General features: G+C 32.0%; 3 protein-coding genes across 4 annotated transcripts; 2 read left to right on the plus strand and 1 right to left on the minus strand.

Moving 5' to 3' along the window:
- The first annotated feature begins 4,889 nt into the window (after window positions 1-4,889).
- Window positions 4,890-10,979, plus strand: LOC124838598 (malonyl-CoA decarboxylase family protein). 2 transcript variants are annotated; one of them, XM_088115953.1, is made up of 16 exons: window positions 4,890-5,122; window positions 5,323-5,417; window positions 5,542-5,632; window positions 5,736-5,862; window positions 5,978-6,158; window positions 6,496-6,640; window positions 6,725-6,815; window positions 7,432-7,490; window positions 7,562-7,639; window positions 7,951-8,034; window positions 8,570-8,754; window positions 9,226-9,354; window positions 9,511-9,583; window positions 9,866-9,951; window positions 10,266-10,403; window positions 10,524-10,979. In XM_088115953.1, the coding sequence occupies exons 1-15, from the start codon at window positions 5,033-5,035 to the stop codon at window positions 10,366-10,368; spliced, it is 1,617 nt and encodes a 538-aa protein (XP_087972079.1). In that variant the 5' UTR covers window positions 4,890-5,032; the 3' UTR covers window positions 10,369-10,403; window positions 10,524-10,979. The 2 variants fall into 2 exon arrangements, with proteins under 2 accessions (XP_087972079.1, XP_087972078.1); XM_088115952.1 differs by having other exon boundaries at window positions 4,891-5,122; window positions 10,266-10,979.
- Window positions 10,980-11,202: 223 nt separating this feature from the next.
- Window positions 11,203-12,768, minus strand: RBCX1 (Chaperonin-like RbcX protein). The gene is made up of 6 exons (XM_047314239.2): window positions 12,578-12,768; window positions 12,306-12,400; window positions 11,919-12,036; window positions 11,773-11,789; window positions 11,639-11,701; window positions 11,203-11,535 (listed from the first exon to the last, which is right to left on the minus strand). Exons 1-6 carry the CDS (start codon window positions 12,723-12,725, stop codon window positions 11,461-11,463), a joined length of 516 nt encoding a protein of 171 aa, XP_047170195.1. The 5' UTR covers window positions 12,726-12,768; the 3' UTR covers window positions 11,203-11,460.
- Window positions 12,769-13,867: 1,099 nt separating this feature from the next.
- Window positions 13,868-19,571, plus strand: LOC124838490 (chitin elicitor receptor kinase 1-like). The gene is made up of 12 exons (XM_088116646.1): window positions 13,868-14,504; window positions 16,637-16,670; window positions 16,785-16,789; window positions 16,879-17,052; window positions 17,401-17,594; window positions 17,791-17,880; window positions 18,072-18,165; window positions 18,253-18,404; window positions 18,474-18,565; window positions 18,811-18,949; window positions 19,045-19,143; window positions 19,296-19,571. The coding sequence occupies exons 1-12, from the start codon at window positions 13,883-13,885 to the stop codon at window positions 19,458-19,460; spliced, it is 1,860 nt and encodes a 619-aa protein (XP_087972772.1). The 5' UTR covers window positions 13,868-13,882; the 3' UTR covers window positions 19,461-19,571.
- Window positions 19,572-20,819: the final 1,248 nt, after the last annotated feature.

A 20,819-nucleotide genomic window follows, 5' to 3' on the forward strand; every position in this document is an offset into this window, starting at 1 on the left:
GTATACTTTCCTGGACTCTTGAACTCATAAAAGAAAAGTCAAAGTGGTGAAAAGAGAATAAGGTTCCTATAGCTAGTATTGAGTTAATTTCTATTAAGTTATAAGCGAACCACGTTGTCACGAGAGAGAGAAACCACGTACAGTTGCTAGAATTGTAACACTAAAAATTTCATTTTACAAGACAAAAAAACTTTTAGAGTTCTGAGATGCATAAATATGAATAATTGAGTCTAGGTTATATGTATGTTAACAATTGACAATTATCCTGTGATATGATAATGTTGTTTTGGATAAGGTTGATTTATCACTATTGAAAAATATATTATTGTGTAAGAATTGTATATGTATGATTAAGTCATCATTAAATTACCCTCATTTGTTTGTTGGTTGTCATGCTTCTTTTGTAATGATCACTTATGTAATGTGAGCAGATGAGATTAAGTAATGATGGTGCTATTCAGTAAGTTGTGAGTTGAAGTTTAATTTTTTTTAAAGAATGTACATAATGTCTTATATGTTGTAGTTTAAAAGTATTGGTTCATATTTTGATTAACTCATGTATTTCGAAAGATTTAAAATTTTGTAACAAGATTATAAATATTATATGTCGCATAGTTATGTACATTTCTTTTACCTACATAGGTTGCTCAATAATTAACTTGTAATAATTAAAGAAAATAAAAAAATTATATTTTTGTAGACTGTTATAATGATTGTGAATTAAATTTTCATAATTTAATTTAGATTTAATAAAATATATTAAATCCAAAATCTAAGCTAATTTTAATTTGATTGAATTGAATTAATTTTTCTTTCAATCTACTTTAAATTAGGTTAAACTTAGTTTATCCAAAATTTTAAATTATATTAAATTTTAAAATTTAATTGACTTTGTTTAGTAACCTAACTAAACTCAATCTAATGTGATGATTCAATCTTTTTAAGCTTAACTTATAGTAATTCAATATAATTAGACCTAACTAAATACATACTTAATATCACTTGATAAATATGCTCCATTAATTTGTTTCATTTTAATTTGAAGTCAATTAATCCAACTTAGTCTAACTTAATCAACTAAACTCAACTTAAATTAATTTGATTTAATATATTGAGACCATAAAATTAACTAAACCAAATATATATTAAGTTTGACCTAAATCAAATAAAGCTCAATTAACTTAAATTTCCTTAACCAATTTAACCCGAACTTAATTCTACCTAATTCACCTCAATCTAATTTCAACTTGGATATCTTAGACTTAATTCAACCAAATATCGTGGGTTAAACTCCACCAAATCTAAACCCGTTTTAGAGGCTACACGAATGAACCACACAAAAATACCTCAATCCATCTAAGTTCACATAGTCTTCCTCGTATTTTATAAATTTTACGAAACTAGCCATTGGATGAAGCACATTTTCTTACGTCTCTAGTCACAAAAAGACAAAAACAAAACCATGTACTCAATAAGCTTGAAATTGATATTCGGATCACTTTCCATCATTCTTCTCTTTCTCTTACATTCTCGTCATTATGGATATGTTGATAAAAAAATAAAATAATAATTTCAATAATGGTAATTTAGCACGTAGGAAGAAGCTACGGGTATCTCATTATCACTTTTAGGGAAACCACAATAATTTTCAAAGTTTGACGTCTGTTCGCTTTACAGTTAATCCAGATATGAATTGTTACATAATCGAAAAGTGTTAGTAATGTAATCATTATCTTAAAAGTTGCATTTAGAACATTGTTTTTACTATTTGGCGATGTAAAAAATGCACATTAACAGTATATCAACGTTAGAACAACTTATACGAAATAATCGAAATTAAATTGGCCTGAGTAAACAAGGAAGTTGTGTGTATGGTGAATACGAGTATAAAAAAATTACTCCACTAGGAACTTTCATTGAATTCTATTCAACATTTTTTTTATCAGCACTCAACGTTTTCTGTATAAATTAAATTCTAATATAATAATTGATATTCAACGTTCTATTAGTGGGTAAAGTTGGTAATTTTGTAAAATTTCGAAATTGATTTATACTCTATCAAATAGATTTAATTTGGCATTCGGTATATTAAAATATAAATACGCGTTGAACTAAAATCATTTAACTATAAATGACATAGATATTTAATAATCCTCACCCTCTAATTATAAAGAAAATTTAGAACACTAATTATTTCTTAACGTTTATGATTTAATTTAACAATAGACTTAAACACTATTTTTTGTGACTTAAGATCTTTTTTTTTTAAGAATAACTACAACATAACAACTTACAACGCGAGACGGAAACATAATCAACTCAAATATATAAATGAAAAATAATATTCCTCAACAATTATAAAAATAATTTTGATTATAGATATATATAATAAATTTAATATTGTTAACTAATTCCTTTAATATTGAGAATAATAAATTTCGTACACAGAGCGTATTTTGCATTAGTGAATTAATTGGTTAGCTTTTACATAATTAAAAATCAATAGAATAGTAGTAAAGGAAGCAACACTTTTTTAAAACGGGAATTTTGGCATAAAGAAATGAGGTGTGGAAAGTAATCATGTAAAGAGTATGAAAGTAAGAAGAGAGAATTGAATATCTCGTGAAAAGTGTTCCATGGGGCCAAGGGTTGTTAACAATAGTTTACTTTTAATTTGATTTTTTAATGATTTTTGTATGGAATGAGTGATGCCTAATTGCCCGTGACTTATCATAGATTCCTTCCATACAATACGAACGCACAATTCCATATATTGCCCACGTGTCATGCACTTTACTCAATACCAATAACAAGTAATACACTTTATAATAGTTTAAATTCAATCAAATTTATAAAATTACGACTGAAATTCGATAATATAAAATGAGACATTTTTTTTGTGATTATCAATAAATTTTAAATTGATAAAAAATTAATAATTTGAAAATTTGTACACAGTTTCCAATAACAATTCAAAATCAATTCCACTTACACTTAAATTTTAAATAAACGAACATGTCTAATTAACGAAGAATAAACATGCATTGAGATATTAAAATTAGCGTGATGCTGGTTGGGATGACTAGATTAACAGCTATCCAAGTGATGTAGTAATGCCTTGTTAACATGGTTTGTCATAATCACTGAGCCAACAATTAGAATCTCGAATAATGATGTTTCTCATTCAATAATTATATTATCGAAAGTACTCACCATAATAAATAACTCTGCTAAATTGTCACTACTAATAAATTCAAACGTTAACTATCTTTTTGACACTCCATTCATTTTGTATATTTGACAAAAAACTTATGCTTTGTTTGTTTTAGAAGATATTTTTGTTTAAAGACATTGTGAGATGTGGATTGACTAATAACTTTATCCTTAAATTCATTTTCATAAAAAAAAATTAAAAAAAAACAAATAAATCGACCTTTTTTCAGAAGCATGAGCAAAGACAACTAAGATCTGTAATGTCGTGTTGAATAAAAACATTTACAAGAAATATTTTTTCACTGATTTTGAATTTGATTATTACATTTATTATAAACATGTTTTAGTTATGGTATGTTTATTTACAAAGTGTAATGATGTTATTCTATAAAACGACGTCGGTGGTTGGTTGCCCTTGCAGTGAGATGGACGTTGCAATTAATGTGGTGAATGAAAACTCCTCTCCCTGGGGATCAAAGATCAAAGTAGAGATTCAATCACGGATTACGGAACAAGCAACATTCACGCCAGAGGAGATCAGGGTCAACGAGTCGTGTATCAGTTTTCTGTATGAATGCCAACAACCTAAAATTTCACAGACCCAAACACCAAGACAACATCAGATCACGCAACCATAATACTTTTATCCAATCTAAATTTCTTATAAAGATATTTGTGTGCTGTAATTGTCGTAGGAACTTTTGCTTTCATGTTTCTTGCATCATTTAAGTTATGAAGTAATGTTTTCGTTGATCTTTAGCAATTATTAAATTCTGATAATTTAATTTAATTCTATTGAAATCATTTAAGTGTAGTGTAATGTAACCATTTCAACAATTCCAATTTGTATGGAAAAAGGTAATGTAAAAGAAGGGAAGAGTATTGTTGAATGAGAGCAGAACAACATTTTGAATATACTGTAAGAATGGATGAACATCAAAGGAAAGAATGTGCTCCCGAGAAGCTAGTTGTGACCTATCCGCATTCATTTCTCATTTTCTTGGATTGTAAGTAAGATATATGCATATTTACAGTGACCACATTTTAGCAACTAGCATATAGCATTCAGAATAAAAATCCTTTTCTCTTTATTCTCTTCTTTTATATTTTTTGCATGGGTGAGTTAGATGGCCAAAGTATCTTCATTGGCTCATTCATAGTACATGTTTTTGATATAGGGTTTAGGCACTCTAATTTATTTTAATTAGACTGTTTCTCCCTGTACCTCCATTCATTTCTCCTTCTACCCCACATTTTTTAAAAACTTCAACGAATTTAATCCGTTGAAGGATTTTGCTTTTATCATTTATTAAGACGGAAGGCATCATTGCAACGAATCGTTCATTAAACTTGGTTAAGTATAAAATTAAGCATATGGTAATGATACAAGTCACTAATAAGGAATAATGAGTCCATGCTACACTACATGTTTGAATTGTACGTTATTTCCCCTCAAACTTGACATTTTTTCCAATTAGATAGAAGTCCAATACAGCTGACCCAAAAGTAAAGAGTCCAATTTGTTAGCATTTTGGGTCATGCAGCCCAAAACCTGAAAATCTACAGTGATGTGGATAGTCAGCGTCAGACGTTGACCCTAGAAAGGAATGAGAAAAATGTGTGGCTTGCAAGCAACGCGCTTCTACCTCGGAATAAGAACTTAAAAACAAAAACAGTAGGGGTTGTTGCCAAACAGCGATGTAACACGCGATCCAAAAGCAGAAAGCAAACTTCATTCACTATACCAGTTGTTGATTTCGATTGTGGAACGCACATATGTTTCACCAAATAAATAGGAGAACAATAATAATAAAAGAAAATGAGCAAAAAAGCTTTGTCCATTTTGATGCGCGCCAGAATGAAGCCCAACGATCGTACAAACCTTTCTCTCTCTCCCATTCCTCTAGCCGTGAGTAAAATAATCTTGCTTTTACCTTCCATTCGTTCCTTTTAGTTCCCCTGATTTTTCTGTGCAGATTTTTCTCATACAAACATTTTGTTTTGATTCGATTATTCAATCAAGTCCATAATATTTTATGTGCATGAATTAGCTTAGACTTTGATTCTTGCCGACTTACGGTTCTTTCGATTGCGATGAATACACAACAGAACGTGACGAATCAAACGCAGCAGCAGAATTCTCGCCAAAACGGATCTCCAGGTGAAGGAAATGCGGTGCCTAATGACTCCGGCAACTCCGAGAGGTTCCTATTTTTTAGTTATTTTCTTAATTTTTGTTTCACATACCTGGAATTGGATTTTGCTTACGTTTTTTGGCTCATTTTTTTCTTCTGTTATTTATGTGTTGTTTTTTTAACTTATTCACAGAGAGTTTAAGCGTGTCCGTTCCTCAATGCACTCTGCCATATCAATGAACAAAACAGAAGTTCTGGATGATGTTCTTAACAACTTCTCGGAGGTAGTCTGATTTTATATTTTAATTAATGTGGTGAAACTTTCTTAATTCTATTTTTTTTTTGTCATTGCTTATTTCATTTCCATATGCCGGTGTGATGATGTAGGGTTATTTTAGTCTTTCTCATGAAAACCGTCGCAAGTTGCTTCTTGTCCTTGCCAGAGAGTATGATCTCAATCGATCACAAGTGCGTGACCTGATAAAGCAGTACCTTGGACTTGAACCACCTGCTGGTGAGTTATTATATGTCGTGGGCGTGGGCGTGGGCGTGGGCATGCGCGCTTGTGTAACTCTTTCAATTATTGCTTTCAAAACTGTTGTGTGAAAGAAAAATTATTGGATTGGCAGACAAAACTCAAGTGTGTGATTACGAAGATGAAAGCTTGTTTTCTCCTTTCTATCGCATTGAGAGGAATTTGAGACATGCCCTTCAGCCAGTTTATGAAGTTCTTTTTGAGCGTCTCAACACTCATCCAGGAGGGTTGAGGATCTTATCCATTCTTCGAGAAGATATCCTAACCATTCTAGCGTAAGTTTATGACTGGTGCTACGCGATTTTATTTTGAACAATTTTTCTGCTATATCTGTTTCCTTTAATTTTCTTATCTGGCAATGACGGAAGGAGCAAATAAAAGAAATCTTAGTTCATCGTTTTGCTTTTTGAAATTTAGTTACCTTTGTCTGCACAAGGAATTTTTGCTAGGAGAACCTTAAAATGAAATAAATGTATACAAGTACGAATTTTAGATACCTGTAGTTCATAACGTTTCTGGAGGAAATGATGAAAGAAAGATAAGAGAAGAACAAGAGTTCAAACTGATTTCCTGAAATTTTGAGTATAATGATTCAATTCTTCCACTACACAGAGAGGAAAATATTGCATCTCTGAGAGCATTGGATTCTTATTTAAAGGAAAAATTTGTTACATGGCTTAGTCCTGCTGCCTTAGAGCTTCACCAGATTACATGGGATGATCCTGCTTCTTTGCTGGAGAAAATTGTTGCTTATGAAGTACTTTTCTCTTTTTTTCTTGAACTGTCATTCAATGTAGCTCTGGTCTTCCACTGTATGCATAATCTTTCATATCTTATGTAGGCTGTTCACCCAATTAGCAACCTTCTAGATCTTAAGAGAAGGCTGGGAGTTGGCCGTCGTTGTTTTGGGTATTTACATCCAGCTATCCCTGGTCAGCAGTTCCTCTAATCCTTTGTTACTGAAAGATTGTTCTCTACCTCTCACAGTTTTATAATTTGTACTGGTGCACTAACCAACATCCTAGCAGTAATTGTTTTCACCTCTATTTAATATTTTGAGTTTGTATCAGCGGCTCAGGAAGTTAGTAACGTCAAAATGCTTTCTAGTGATCGTATTAAGTAGGCAGTACAGTGGAATTTCATTATTCTCCTGAGCTTGAAAAATTAAATTTGGTGCTAATACTTTCTATATTCTACGCTATTTTCCCCTTTGTGATCCAGTGCATATCATTGGTTTAAAATATGTCGTTATATACCTGTTCTCAAATCCGCTGTTTGAAAATTGTGATTGTGATTAATATGCCACTGAGAATTGTAGGAGTTAATGTAACATTGGTAAGATGGTCAAAGGAAATAGTTTAGTTCTTTATTATTATGATAATTATTATTATTCTTGTAAATGCAAAAATAATTTATTGTTATAAACATCAAGGTTACTGAGTGCTCCTACCCAACAGTTCACTTAACTTCTGTCTCATTTGAAGAGGTCTATTCTTAAAGCTTCAAGTGTGTTAAAGTACATTATGTGGTCTTCTATATTTTCCTCAGGTGAACCCCTAATTTTCATTGAAGTTGCACTGCTGAAGGATGTTGCTCAGACTATACAGGTTAATGTTATTAAAATTCAACTGGATCAAACCCTTTTTCAGTAACTTAACAGTATTTATTTATTCCACAGGAAGTTTTGTGGGATAGTCCTCCTATACCTGAAAGTGAGGCAACATGTGCCTTGTTCTACTCTATATCATCAACTCAGGTATGCTATGTATCATAAAAGTAATGAAAGTTATGACTAGTGGAGATTTAACTAAATATCTCGGTGAAGTTCAGTACAACCATTCTTAGTGCAAAGTGAACTGTTTATTCTTTGGCTTTTTCTCCGACTGGAATTATTGCTACAATTTGCTTAAATTTTCCCGTTCTCTTTTATGTTCTGTTTTTATTCATGCTCGCACCTTTGATCTGCTTGCTTTCTGTTTATATCATTGTCAGTTTCTCCCCCTCCTGATTCCCTGAAGAAGAATAACGATGGAGATAGTTTTATATCTGATATGGTATAATTTGCAGCCTGGCTTAGCAGGGATCAACTTAGGAAAATTTCTTATCAAACGAGTTGTAACACAGGTGAAAAGAGAGATGCCGCACATTTCTGTAAGTATTTTATCAATTATACGGAGATTCATGGGTTTTGTGAATGCACAACAATTAATGAACATAATTCTATCCTACGTTTTTTTTTCTTTTTTTAATCTCAGCTTCTGACCTTTTATTTTCATGCTTTTGCTATAAATGGAAATGGCTAAACAAAATGTGTTGTCTTCCCTTTAAATCTTCTCATTTGATGGGAGGTTTTCCAAGTATATCAGTACAACCTTATGGTTTCATTCTTTAAACCCTGGGTTTTTTAAATCTTTCCTTCCTCTGAAAGATGCAGATTTCTGGAGTCATTGTTTGCAAAAGCACTATAGAACTATAGACACGTGGCACTTTGCCGAAAAGACCATTCTTTCAGATTGATATTTTCCCTTCTTTGTAGTGCAATCTAAAAGTAATATGCTTAATCCCACTAGTAATTGGGCCCATGTGTTATGGATTTTTCTTGATTAATGTCATATTTCTTAGGATACTGCAATATCTTACTTACGCCCTACCACATCCAAGACTGCTGATCATTTTTTGGCTGTAGACCTTTGCAACTCTAAGTCCCATCCCCGGATTCATGTCATGGCTTTTATCCAAGTTAGCAGTATCTCAGACACTACTTGCTGAAGGAAGCAATTTGTCTCAATCCCAAGCCGATGGATCTAGTTCCACTTTCTATGAAAATATATTTAAACCAGAGGAAGAAGAAGCACTTATGAGTTTATCTAAGTAAGATATATACTGTTCTATCTTCATATTTTATGTTATGATATTTCTGGATATTTTTTGGCAACACCACTATCGCATATTCATATATCATCAAGTAAACTATCCTATTAGCTGCATTACATTTTTTTTGTCTTCTTTTGTTTCTCCTTTATTGTGAGCCCAATTGGCTCCTTATGTGTTGAACAAAAATGTAGAAAATTTGTGCAGTTATTAAAAGTGCATTATTCAAGCTTCAGATTGCATGATTAGATATGGTGTGATTTGGCAAGTTCACAATTCATGTAGTCTGATGAATCAAAATATGACCTTGAAACGTGTCATGCTTGCGGGAACCGTTATTATTCCCTATCATTAATACTAACTGCAACATTCAGCGGTTAAGTTTTTTTTCTCTTCTTTTTTGCTTTCTGATTTCCCCCCTACTTTGTATCTGGGTTACTATCAAGTGACTAATGTCAATATGAGATGCAGGGATATTGCCTCGGGAAAAAATGGAATGGATTTGATGTTCAACTTGCTTACTTCTACATCCTCTAAGTGGATACATTCTCCAGAACTTCGTTCAGCATTAAAAGCTCCTTTGATGCGTTTGTGTGCCAGGTATTGGAATGCTGGAAACAAATTATGGGAAATAAAACAAAGCCATGTTAGAAATGACTTCTTTGAAACATCGTATTGAGCTAGGTCGCTTGCTAATACTCATAATTTATAAGTCAAAGTAATCTGGAAGCATATGGGGTTCTTTTGGTATCACAGGTACCTTCTAAAAGAGAAGAAAAGAGGAAAAGCTTTGGACTCTGTAGCAAATTTTCACTTGCAAAATGGAGCGGTATGTTTTACAACCATAATGTAGAGCCAATTAATTTCATTGTTATTGTTAATGCTATTTTCATTCTGAAAGCAGTAGTTTCCATATAATACGTTATACTCTTTGGATGGCTTTTTCGCGGAAGTCATTGTATGGGTTGTTTTCTTGGTATTTCTTTCTCTATAATCAATATGGTAAAATGGTTCTTTTCATGTAGCAAATCTGTGTCCTATCTGCAACTATCCTTCAGTTGTAATTTGATTAAATTGGCGTGAATAAAATTTTGCTTCTCGATGTGGACAGATGGTTGAAAGAATAAATTGGATGGCTGATCGATCAGAAAAAGGTCTTTCTCAAAGTGGAGGGATCATGGTGAACTACGTGTATAGGTAATTGTCCTCTGGGTGTTGTGTTGTTCGTACCATAGTTACACTTATAGAGTCAATTTACTTTGTGAAGGCTTTTTTGGTCGTACAAAGAAATCTTGTTTGCTAAGATGAAAATTCCTCTCACTCCGTTTTGGTTCTGTTAGTGAAGCTAGGAAATCTTACCAACATGAAAGGAGCAATGGCTGTACTTGTCATTTCATTGTTTTGAGGGTTAACAGTATTTTCAATATATATATTGATTTGATCAAATTTGAAATTGCACTTCACTTGGTCAAATTTGAAGTGTATGCTGCTAATGACACGTAATTTTGCAGGTCGGATCACATAGAAGAATATGCCCATTCATACTTCAGCAATGGTGAAATTCACGCCTCAAGTGATCTACATCACTATGTTGATGAAGCGGATACTGCTTAGCATCAATTCAAATTTGATAGAAGATAAACTTCAACGTATTTTCAACAATATCATATGCGCATGTGCTTTAGAAACAAATGTCGTCGGCAGCGGACAACCTTATTAACACTAACCTTTACCTTTCTTTGTCTCAACCTCTTTGCTGTCATTTGCAGCCACAGTGGCAAATAATTGTGAAGTCTGCTTGATCGGAGCATAAAGGAAGGTTTCATTAAAACTATAGGACAAATGCATTGAACTCTAAAACCGAGGATGCTTGTATCTTTAATCATTGATTAGTTCTGCCGGAGTACACTGTGTCACCAATCCAATTCTTTGGCAAAATTGGGTAGGAGACATTTGCTAAACTGCACTACTTTATATGGCATAGCACGAGAGGTGCGAAGTAGACAAGTTATATTGAATAGACTATGCTTGGTAAACCTCAAGCTATACATCTCATGTGATATTTGTAGTTGGTATTCTGACAAGAAAACCCTATATCTTAGTGAAGAAGGTGATTTTAGTTGTGTTGGTTGGAAATCATAAAGTGTAAACTGTAAACTATCAAAGAGAAACTATTTCCTTGAACATTGAGAATTGAAGGTAATGCTTGTTGCTTGTTTGTTTCATCCTTAGACAGTGTTTCATTTCAGATGTAAAGGATAATTAATTATGCATTATATGTTTTCAGAATCAAGCCTTGAAGAAAGCACCGATATTTGTCTTGAAATATGATACTTTATGTCTGCTTGAATGTTTACATATTTGGACCAGACAATTCTTTTACTCCCAAGTAAAAGTGTGTTTCTATAAACGGTTTGACTTAAATCGAAAGGGATTTCACACATTCCATGCGTCAAATGTGTATTTAAAATTTTGAAGCTTTTAAACACAACCAAACAATATATCTGTTGATTATCAATTTGTATATCAAATTTGTCTAACCATTCTATGATCTAACTGTTTTTTTAATCATAACCTTGCTAATGCTGGAGTATAAAATTGATTGATAAACGTGTCAGTTCTTTCTGTACATATAAATAGGTACATTGCCCTAGCTCCTCTTCGATCGGAAGGAATAAAGCGGCTAATGCTTTGGTTGAAGACTATTCACTTCTCACTTTCAACATGACTGGTTTCTAAGACATATTCCGTCATGAGCCTCGTGTTAGATTCTGTGACCATCTACAAGAAGATAAGGGCAGAAATATAAACATTATTCAATCATACAGAATGTTGAATAAATTTCTGCAGGATTCCTGAACATAAACGTTATTGTGCTACAAACCTTGAGGGCTAGGCGCTTCAAGTTGTCCCATTCAAAATCATTTTTGCAGTATGCTGATCTCACCTATAATCATACGTCTTTGTATTTAATCATAACTCCTTAACAGGTGATGGATAATATAAAAATCTGCTTACCTCCATTATGCGTAGGGCTATTCATGTACGTGCCAGATTAGTTCGGAGATTTCGTTCATACAATGGCAATACACAACAAAGTTGTTTGTCAGATATTAATAATTAGATACCAATTGAGGATTGAGTGGCTTGATAATAGCCGTTACCTAAGTTCTTATGTCTTGATGATTCTCTGAACATGGCGGCACAAAACTTGTCACCATCATTCAACGAGTGTCTACCAAGAAATTCAATCAGCTCCTCATATGCCTCAGGATTGTAGCTCTGCTCCGCGAAATATTATTTGACAGATGACATTATTAGATACAAAAAAGTATTAATCACTAGAAATAGATATTAAATTAAAGAAAAGAAAAAAACTGAATTAAGTTGAACAACGTGGATCAAAGTAAATCCACTGACAAATCATTGTTATTATTATTTAGCCTTGGATCAGATTGACAACGTTGGAAGTCTAAATCTCTCTCTATATAAATTCACAAAAAATTCATCCAACAATAAAGGGGTTGTCAAAGCCAATAAGGAGAAGGAACCTCAAGTTGAGCAGCAACAATCTTCACAGCTACGTAGGTGAAGAAATTGTGGAGGTGTTTAGCCGCCTTTGCTTCTGGTGATGCTTCTCCAAATCCTGCATCTCAATCGATATAACACAACCCCTATCACATATAACTAATGCTAATTTGGTCACAAATCAATGTATCAGTGACAAATTCTTTTTCATTGCCAGTATTTTTGTGGTTAATGTTAGTTCCTTTAATCATAATGGAGAAGAGGAACAGAGTAGAAAAGTAACCGAACCAATTACCTGGTACATACATCTTGTTGCAGCGTAAGCGTGTTGGCAGCGAGCTTCTTCGCTTGCAAGGCCAAAAGGGGTAAGCTTTGTTACTCCTGGGTGTTGCAGGGTACACAAAAGGAAGCTGAGAAAGAGGTAGAGTTGCAGAGGATTCCATGGCTAAGCAGTGTTAAAAATTTGTGTTATGTATATTGGAAAAAGGCCTTAATTTTTATGATGCCAATTTAAGCATGTGACCACCATGGTGAGGTTGTAATCACTGCAAAACCAAAAATATCTACATGCTTCTATCCACGTAGAGAAATATCTTTGAGCTTACGTGGAAAATTAAGCAAGAACCTTTACATCCATGGTGGAACCCACTTGAAACTTCTTCTTTTTCAGTTCTTCCAAGGACATACCTCTTTCGCTCTGAATTTTTTTCTGCAACCTTTCTCCCATACAAGAGACACATTTGTTGCTATTCCTATATATCTAACAAAGTTCTATTTATTTCTTGAAAACATCCTTTGTATGCCTTCTTTCTGAAAAGATTATTCTTCAACTATCATCTCAAAAATCTCACTGCAGTCCAAAAGGTTACATCTGGCCTCATTTTTTGAATTTATCATTCTTGCTTAACTTTAATTTCTTACCATCAATTGAATATGATTATAATTAATGTAAAAAAAAAGGTCTCTTCTAACCAAAATTTTAATACCTGGCCCAAGTAAAAACAAAAAGAAACTAACAAACCATCATATTTGTTATTCAAAATTTAATTATTAATTAAAAAATATTATTATTATTATTTTCAACTTCTAAATATTTTTAATATAATATTTATTTAAATATCTTTTAATATAATATATATTTACTAAGATAAAAAAAACATACACAGCCTAAACGTATGCACAGATCTAAAGTTTCATATAAAATAAAAGCTAGTACCATTATTTGATTATGAAAATTGAAAAGTGACGTATAATTCCTTAAACTTTGATTCATAGTTTAATCTTTAAAAATCCAACACACGGCCATTTGGAGTTGCTCTCCATACCTTTTCATCCGAAGCGTAATTGGAAGTCACATTCTTCACGTAATCTACAAATTTAAAAAATAAGCATCATCGTCCCAAAAGTATTAGAAAAACACCACAATATATTAACAAAAACAATGAGAAGACTCATTCAACACACAACATTGACGTCAATAACATCATCAATCGGTGCCATCTGCAATAATATAACAAATCAATGAAGCTGCACATAAAATAAGCACTAGTGTAATAACAACTTCTCAAGCTTCTAACTCTTCTGATCCCTAACACACAAAATGACCACAAAACCAAAGCCACACCATCTTTTCCTTCTCTTAATTCAGTTCTTAATTTCCACAAGAGTCAAAGCTGACTGTGATTCTGGTTGCAACCTTGCTCTAGCTTCCTACTACATACCGGAGGACACCAACCTCACATTCATCAGCAATCTTTTTGGAAAGCCCACATCGGAGATTCTCAAGTACAACCCAAGCGTCAAAGACTCCAACGTCATTCACAGCCAAACGCGGATCAACGTCCCGTTCTCCTGCGACTGCTTAAACGGGCAGTTTTTGGGGCACACTTTCTCCTACCGGATCCAACACGGGGACACCTACACGCTTGTTGCGGATACCACTTTCTCCAACCTCACAACCGAGGATTGGGTGAGAAGGGTCAACAGTTACCCGCCCAGTCATATTCCCGGCAACGTCAACATCAACGTCACCATCAACTGCTCCTGCGGAAACCGACACGTGTCCAAGCATTATGGGCTGTTTTTGACGTACCCGCTTCGGTTGGGTGATGACTTGCAAGGGGTTGGGGCGGAATCCGGTGTGCCGGCGGAGCTGCTGGCACGCTACAACCCCACCTCAAATTTCAGTTCTGGGAGTGGACTCGTGTTCGTGCCGGCTAAAGGTAATTAACAACCTTGTTTATGACTCTTTTTCATATACATGTGTTGAACAGTGATTTTTTTTTTGTCCGAGGAATATTGAAGTATTTGCTACATAGATTTGGTATATTCTCTCCATATTTGGAAACATCAATTAACCACAGAAATTAAAAAAATACACAAAAGTTATATTTTATTAAGGATGATTAGTCCTCTGGCTATAAAACAAAAGAATCCAGATCACGTTTTGTTCATATGTTATCACTCTCTTATGATTATTTTGTTGATCCATGCATGACCCATAACCATTATTAGACAGATATAGTAAAATTTTAGAATTATTTATTTTGAAGATAATTTTGATAGAAAACAAACAGACATAGGTCATCCATGCAATAAAGTTTGTCACTTTGCAATGATAATGTACACAATTATACTGGTTCTATCTCACTTTCTGATTCTTTAGAAGGATCGAGATCAAATTCCAAATTAGTTGACAAAACCTTTTGTTGGCAACTTCGTTATTAATTGTGTATGTGATACACCCTAATGCACTCTTGTATGCGATTAAACAAAAGAAAACGAGTTAAGTGCATAAAAGTAACATTATTATTATTATCTTCTTTCTATTTTATTAAAGTAATATAGTTTCAAGAAAATATATAATTTTGTAAAAATAGTTTACAAACGATACACAGTAGTTAGTTTAAAGCGAATATGTTATGTGTTTGAATAGAAAATTTGTATAAATAATTCTTTTATTAAATAAACTGTTTATTTGTTTAACGATTTAATTATCTAATTAAAATTATGTATGTAACACATAATTGTAAGCAAATGCATTCATTTTATGCAATGATAAAACAACATTATTATTATTTTGTACTTTAATTTTTAAAGTTATATTTTTCTACCTATTGAATGGCAAGTAAAAAGTTAGAAACAGTACGGAATGGGGTCAGTTATACATTTGAAATTATCCATCATAAATAATATAATGTGAAATAAATCAGAATTTTAATAAGATTTTTGAAGAATTTTTATATTTATAGTTTTATTCGGATATAAGTAAAGGGGTCAGTTATAAGGTAAAATAAACACCAAGATAGAAGGATGCCATAATTAATTTGTATCAATTTGGGTTATCCACTAATAGGTATAGCTGAGTATCTATAAAAAGAAAAAAAGTAGCTTAATTGGTAAAACATTTTTAAAAATAAAAAAACGAAGTAATTAATTAGTTTTATTGATATGTATATTTTAAAAACAATTAAAAAATCAAGTGAATTCATTAGTTTTACTGTGTTTATAGTTATGGTATATATATATATATATATATATATATATTAAATATAACTAAATTTCATTTAGTTGAACTATTTATTTAATTTGATTACATTCTAATTTATATAGATGTAGCTTTTGTGTTTATTAATTAGAACTATTCTTTGTGTTATTTCTGTTTAAAAAAATAATTTTACAATGTCATTGGCTTTTTTAAAATTTTTTGTACTTTAATTAGTATAGTGCAAAATTAATTGGCTTTTTGGCATAATTATTTCACTGTGATTGTTATAATATTATGTTTGAGAAGAACAAAAATGTAGTTATATACTATGCATAGTAAAATCGTTTTGGAATATTCTAAAACTCGAACTAGAACACTTCATGTTTCTTTTTTATTGGTTCGAACGCTTTTTAGTTCAAGATCGAACTAAACCTCACAACAAACACACCTACATACTGATTTAAATAATTGTTTGTATGAGAAAAGTATAAAAGAAGGAAAGGTAACATCTGAGAAACAAATGCTGGTTTAGAACTAGAATTACGTATTCCATTTTCATTTTCTATGCTTAAATGGTTGAAGCACAAACGGTCACCATGTAAGACTGATATTTCCCACAGAAAAATAATGAATAAATTACTGTAATAAAGCATATATACAGTACGAGAATCATCATCTAATGTTCTCTTTTAAAGAGTTAATACAAAATGCATGTGTGCCAACTGGTTTTTTGACAGTCCAAATTTGATACAAATTCATTTGCAAGAAGACACTGCATCAATGGGTTCGCTATCTCTTATTTTTGTTTAGAATTGCTATTTGATACATTATCTTCTGATGCTCTATATTTTAAATCCTATTTTGCAGATGAAAATGGAAACTTTCCACCTATGAAGCTGAGGTAATTTGAATTTTATACTAAGTTTACATCCCAATCCTATGTCGGCCAATTTAATTAGATTTTTGACATTTACTCTCTGAAATAATATCCTATGTTTGTTCCAACCTTTTGCAGATCAGGTGACGTGGACACTGCAAACTGCTGCTTCATAAATCATGGTGGGTTAAATTCCTATGACATGCTGACATTGTTATGCAAATTTAAGTAGGAATATCTGGTGGAGCCATTGCTGGCATATCGGTTGGAGGAGCTGCTGGGGTCTTAATGTTGGCACTTGTTCTATATGTTGGACTACACAGAAGAAGAAAAGTGGCTGAGGTATCCCTTCTCACACTCCCAGGAGCCTCTGAAGATCACTGTAGTCCACTCTATCATGGTATTGGTATGTCTTTTGTTTCAATGCTACTTCTAAAACACCCCTTTCTTATTTTATCAATTATCCTCCATAAATATTTACCTGCACACTGTTCAATGATGCATGATTTAGTAACATATCTCTTTGCCTTATCTTGTCAACAATCATTGATTACCACATGTTGTAAGATTATTGTTATTACTTAAAAAATTGCATGAAGGGTGATTTCTAATTAGTTAATAATGTAAAAATATTTATATGGAGTGTTAGAATTAAACTCTTGTTTATTACTTGGAATACTGATTCTAGATTTCAGGGTTTTTTCAGTTTAAATGAAATGTGAAACTGTAGGTCTTATCTGATAAATGGATTTAGGTTTGGGAAGCAGCTTGGACAAGGCATCGGAATCTTCTGTTGTTGCTTCTCCAAGGATGACAGGGATTACAGTGGACAAGTCAGTGGAGTTCTCATATGGGGAGCTAGACAAGGCCACTGATGGCTTTAGTGTGGCTAATATAATTGGTCAAGGTGGCTTTGGATCTGTTTACTATGCTGAGCTTCGGAATGAGGTTTGTCATGATGTTTTAAACTCACTTTTAAAATTAGGATTAATAAGACTAGCGTTTTCTTTAAGCTTAACATATACTTATCTCTTGTATTGAATCCTATTTCTTCAAAGTCTGATCATGCAGGTCTAAGACTGATATTTTGTAAGAAATGGAAAATTCAAGTTATTACCAACGCTTCATTTATTCCTTTTTGCAGAAAGCTGCAATTAAAAAGATGGATATGCAAGCATCAAATGAATTCCTTGCAGAACTCAAGGTTCTAACGCATGTCCATCACTTGAACCTGGTATGACATTATCGCTGTGCTGATACTAAAATCTTTTACCTTAATAAATGTACAGTCATAACCCCACAAAAGAAAAAGAAAAAAAAAAACTCCTGGGTGGAGTAGTTGTTATCATGTTTTCTATACAGTTGTTACATTCAATGTTGTGGATTTCCACAATACATGATTTCTTGCAAACATATTCTATACAGGTGCGGCTAATTGGATATTGTGTTGAGGGCTCCTTATTTCTGGTTTATGAGTATATTGAGAACGGCAATTTAAGCCAACATTTGCGAGGCTCAGGTTTCTTTTGTCTTACTCATAAATATACTTGATCGTAAAATGATGAAATCATTTTGATTTCAAGGGTCTGAATGTAGTTGGTTGCAGGGAGGGATCCGTTAACATGGGGAGCTAGAGTGCAAATTGCTCTTGATGCAGCAAGAGGATTGGAATACATCCATGAGCATACAGTTCCTGTCTACATCCACAGAGATATTAAATCAGCAAACATCTTGATAGACAAAAACTTTCGTGCAAAGGTTTGTAAATAGATTTCTAGATGTTTCATAAATAAAATTTGAATACCGAGTCCAATCTTCTTCCCACAGGTTGCAGATTTCGGTCTCACAAAATTGACTGAGTATGGTAGTTCTTCATTACACACGCGTCTTGTGGGTACCTTTGGTTATATGCCTCCAGAGTAAGGAACTACTTATCCTTAACTTTCATTTCTACAAAGTTTGAACCTATTTTTGTAGCATCGCCGATAACAATGTTCTGTTTTTCTCACTTCATACACGGGAAACTTCAATCTATAGCATACAACTGTACAGTAGATGCATGATTGAGTTATTTTATGTAGTACTGGAAGTGTTTGAAGTTTTATTCGCTTGATGTTCAATAACAGCATGACCATTTTGACCAAATGTGGGGGTTTTGATGTAGATATGCACAATATGGCGATGTTTCCTCGAAAGTAGACGTATATGCTTTCGGAGTTGTTCTATATGAACTCATCTCAGGCAAGGAAGCTATTGTCAAGACAAACGATCCTGAGGGTGAATCAAAAGGACTGGTCGCCTTGGTTGTTTTTTCATGCTGCTCTTAACTCAACAATAGTTGTAACTCATCACTTGTATATTTCATTGCTAAATTTTGGACTTGTTTTACAAAATGCAGTTTGAAGAAGTTCTTGGTCTCTCAGATCCAAAAGAAGATCTTCGTCAACTTGTTGACCCTAGACTTGGTGATAACTACCCTCTTGACTCTGTATTTAAGGTAGGTAATCAATTTAATAAAAATGCATCAACAATCTTAAAGTAAGGTAAACATGTAGATCTCAAGAATAATTATCATGAATATATTGTATTAGATATGATTTTTGATGCATAAAATGTATGAGAAAGAGTGATTATTTTGGTGTCTTGCAGGTGTCTCAGCTTGCGAAAGCATGTACACATGAAAACCCGCAACTTAGGCCAAGCATGAGATCAATTGTTGTTGCCTTAATGACACTTTCATCTGCAACTGAGGATTGGGATGTTGGTTCCTTCTATGAAAACCAAGCTTTAGTGCACCTTATGTCTGGAAGGTAGCTCATGTTCATTTTTCTGAATATTTAAATTGTAAATAAATGTTACATATCTTACCAATTTCTTCTTCAAAACCAAATACGCAGATATTTACTTCTCCAACTCACATTAGAGTTCATGTTCATCATTACATTATATTTTTAAGAAGGAACGAAATAAGGATATATGTATACGACACATTTTACAAAAATTCTTATTAATTATATTTGAAAAGTTGTATTATTAACCTGAACAGTAATTAATAATCAGAAAATAATTTATTGTAAATAAAGGATAATATGATTGCTTCGGGACAAAAATTGTAACCTTAACATAATTTTATGCCAAACCTCATATACTTTTCTTTTCTTAAGATTTATATATTATATCTATTTTGACTATTTAAAATAATAATGGCATGAGAGATATTTACATTAATTTGACACACTTAACAAAAGATAAAATAGTTGTAAAAAAAGTGAATTTTTGTAATTTTAGAAAAGAAGAAAGTAAAAAATAAGAAAAGGGACTGTGAAATGAATATGAAAAAAATTAGCCGTGTCAAAATATTATTTTTTATTTAAAATTGAAAATATGTTTAAAACAATGAGAGAGAAAAGAGTGTAGAATAAATAAATAAAACATAAAAGTGCTAATAGGAAACTAAAATATTTATCGACGTACGTGACTCAAAATTTAAATTTTTAATTAGGTATATAGTGATTTCACTAATTAAAAGTTTGATATATAATTTTTAATTCTTAAATCAATATGGAATAACTGTTAATCTAGTTTGGTTACATCTTATAGATTTTAATTAATAAGATTTAATTATTCATTGGTAGTTATAACTTAATAAACTTTACTATATTAAAAATAATATAACTTAATATTTATATATTATTTTAAACTTTTTTAGTCACTATAAGTTTAGATGATAGACATTAAAATGGTGTGCGTAAAGGTTAAGATAAAAATAATGTGTATGGATTAAAATAAATGAATTTTAAGTATACAGACTGACAAATATAATTATTAAATTATTAATATTAAATAATTGATTAAACGTAAAAATAATAATATTATGAAATAAAAAATATTAAAAATAATGAAATAATAACAGTATTTCAATATTTTATGTAGAAAACATTAAACAATTACTTCTATGATTTAAATAAAAGGTTAAATCAAGTTTTTCAATCTTTAAAAATACAATAATGTAACTAATTTTCATTTAATTGGCAATAACAAAATTAAAAAATAACTATTTAAGATTTATATTACTCGTAATACAACATATAATTAATATATTGCAATAATTTATGAAATTAACCAAGTAATATATTATCAGTAGAGACGTTGTAATTTATATTGAAGCAAAAT

This window comes from Vigna umbellata, chromosome 5, assembly GCF_029865625.1.
Source record: "Vigna umbellata cultivar VRB3 chromosome 5, Vumbellata_1.0, whole genome shotgun sequence".
Taxonomy (NCBI): domain Eukaryota; kingdom Viridiplantae; phylum Streptophyta; class Magnoliopsida; order Fabales; family Fabaceae; genus Vigna; species Vigna umbellata.

What these genes read in the sequence shown, in the direction of transcription:
- LOC124838598 (XM_088115953.1), top strand. Translation starts at nt 5,033, where the DNA reads ATGAGCAAAAAAGCTTTGTCCATTTTGATGCGCGCCAGAATGAAGCCC. An exon ending in GATATCCTAACCATTCTAGC is followed by an intron (nt 6,159 to 6,495) that starts GTAAGTTTATGA and finishes TCCACTACACAG; the next exon opens with AGAGGAAAATATTGCATCTC. An exon ending in ATGGTGAACTACGTGTATAG is followed by an intron (nt 9,952 to 10,265) that starts GTAATTGTCCTC and finishes GTAATTTTGCAG; the next exon opens with GTCGGATCACATAGAAGAAT.
- RBCX1 (XM_047314239.2), bottom strand. Translation starts at nt 12,725, where the DNA reads ATGGAATCCTCTGCAACTCTACCTCTTTCTCAGCTTCCTTTTGTGTAC. An exon ending in TTGTTGCTGCTCAACTTGAG is followed by an intron (nt 12,037 to 12,305) that starts GTTCCTTCTCCT and finishes TTCGCGGAGCAG; the next exon opens with AGCTACAATCCTGAGGCATA. An exon ending in TGAAGCGCCTAGCCCTCAAG is followed by an intron (nt 11,536 to 11,638) that starts GTTTGTAGCACA and finishes ATCTTCTTGTAG; the next exon opens with ATGGTCACAGAATCTAACAC.
- LOC124838490 (XM_088116646.1), top strand. Translation starts at nt 13,883, where the DNA reads ATGACCACAAAACCAAAGCCACACCATCTTTTCCTTCTCTTAATTCAG. An exon ending in ATGCTGAGCTTCGGAATGAG is followed by an intron (nt 17,595 to 17,790) that starts GTTTGTCATGAT and finishes TCCTTTTTGCAG; the next exon opens with AAAGCTGCAATTAAAAAGAT. An exon ending in CTCTTGACTCTGTATTTAAG is followed by an intron (nt 19,144 to 19,295) that starts GTAGGTAATCAA and finishes GGTGTCTTGCAG; the next exon opens with GTGTCTCAGCTTGCGAAAGC.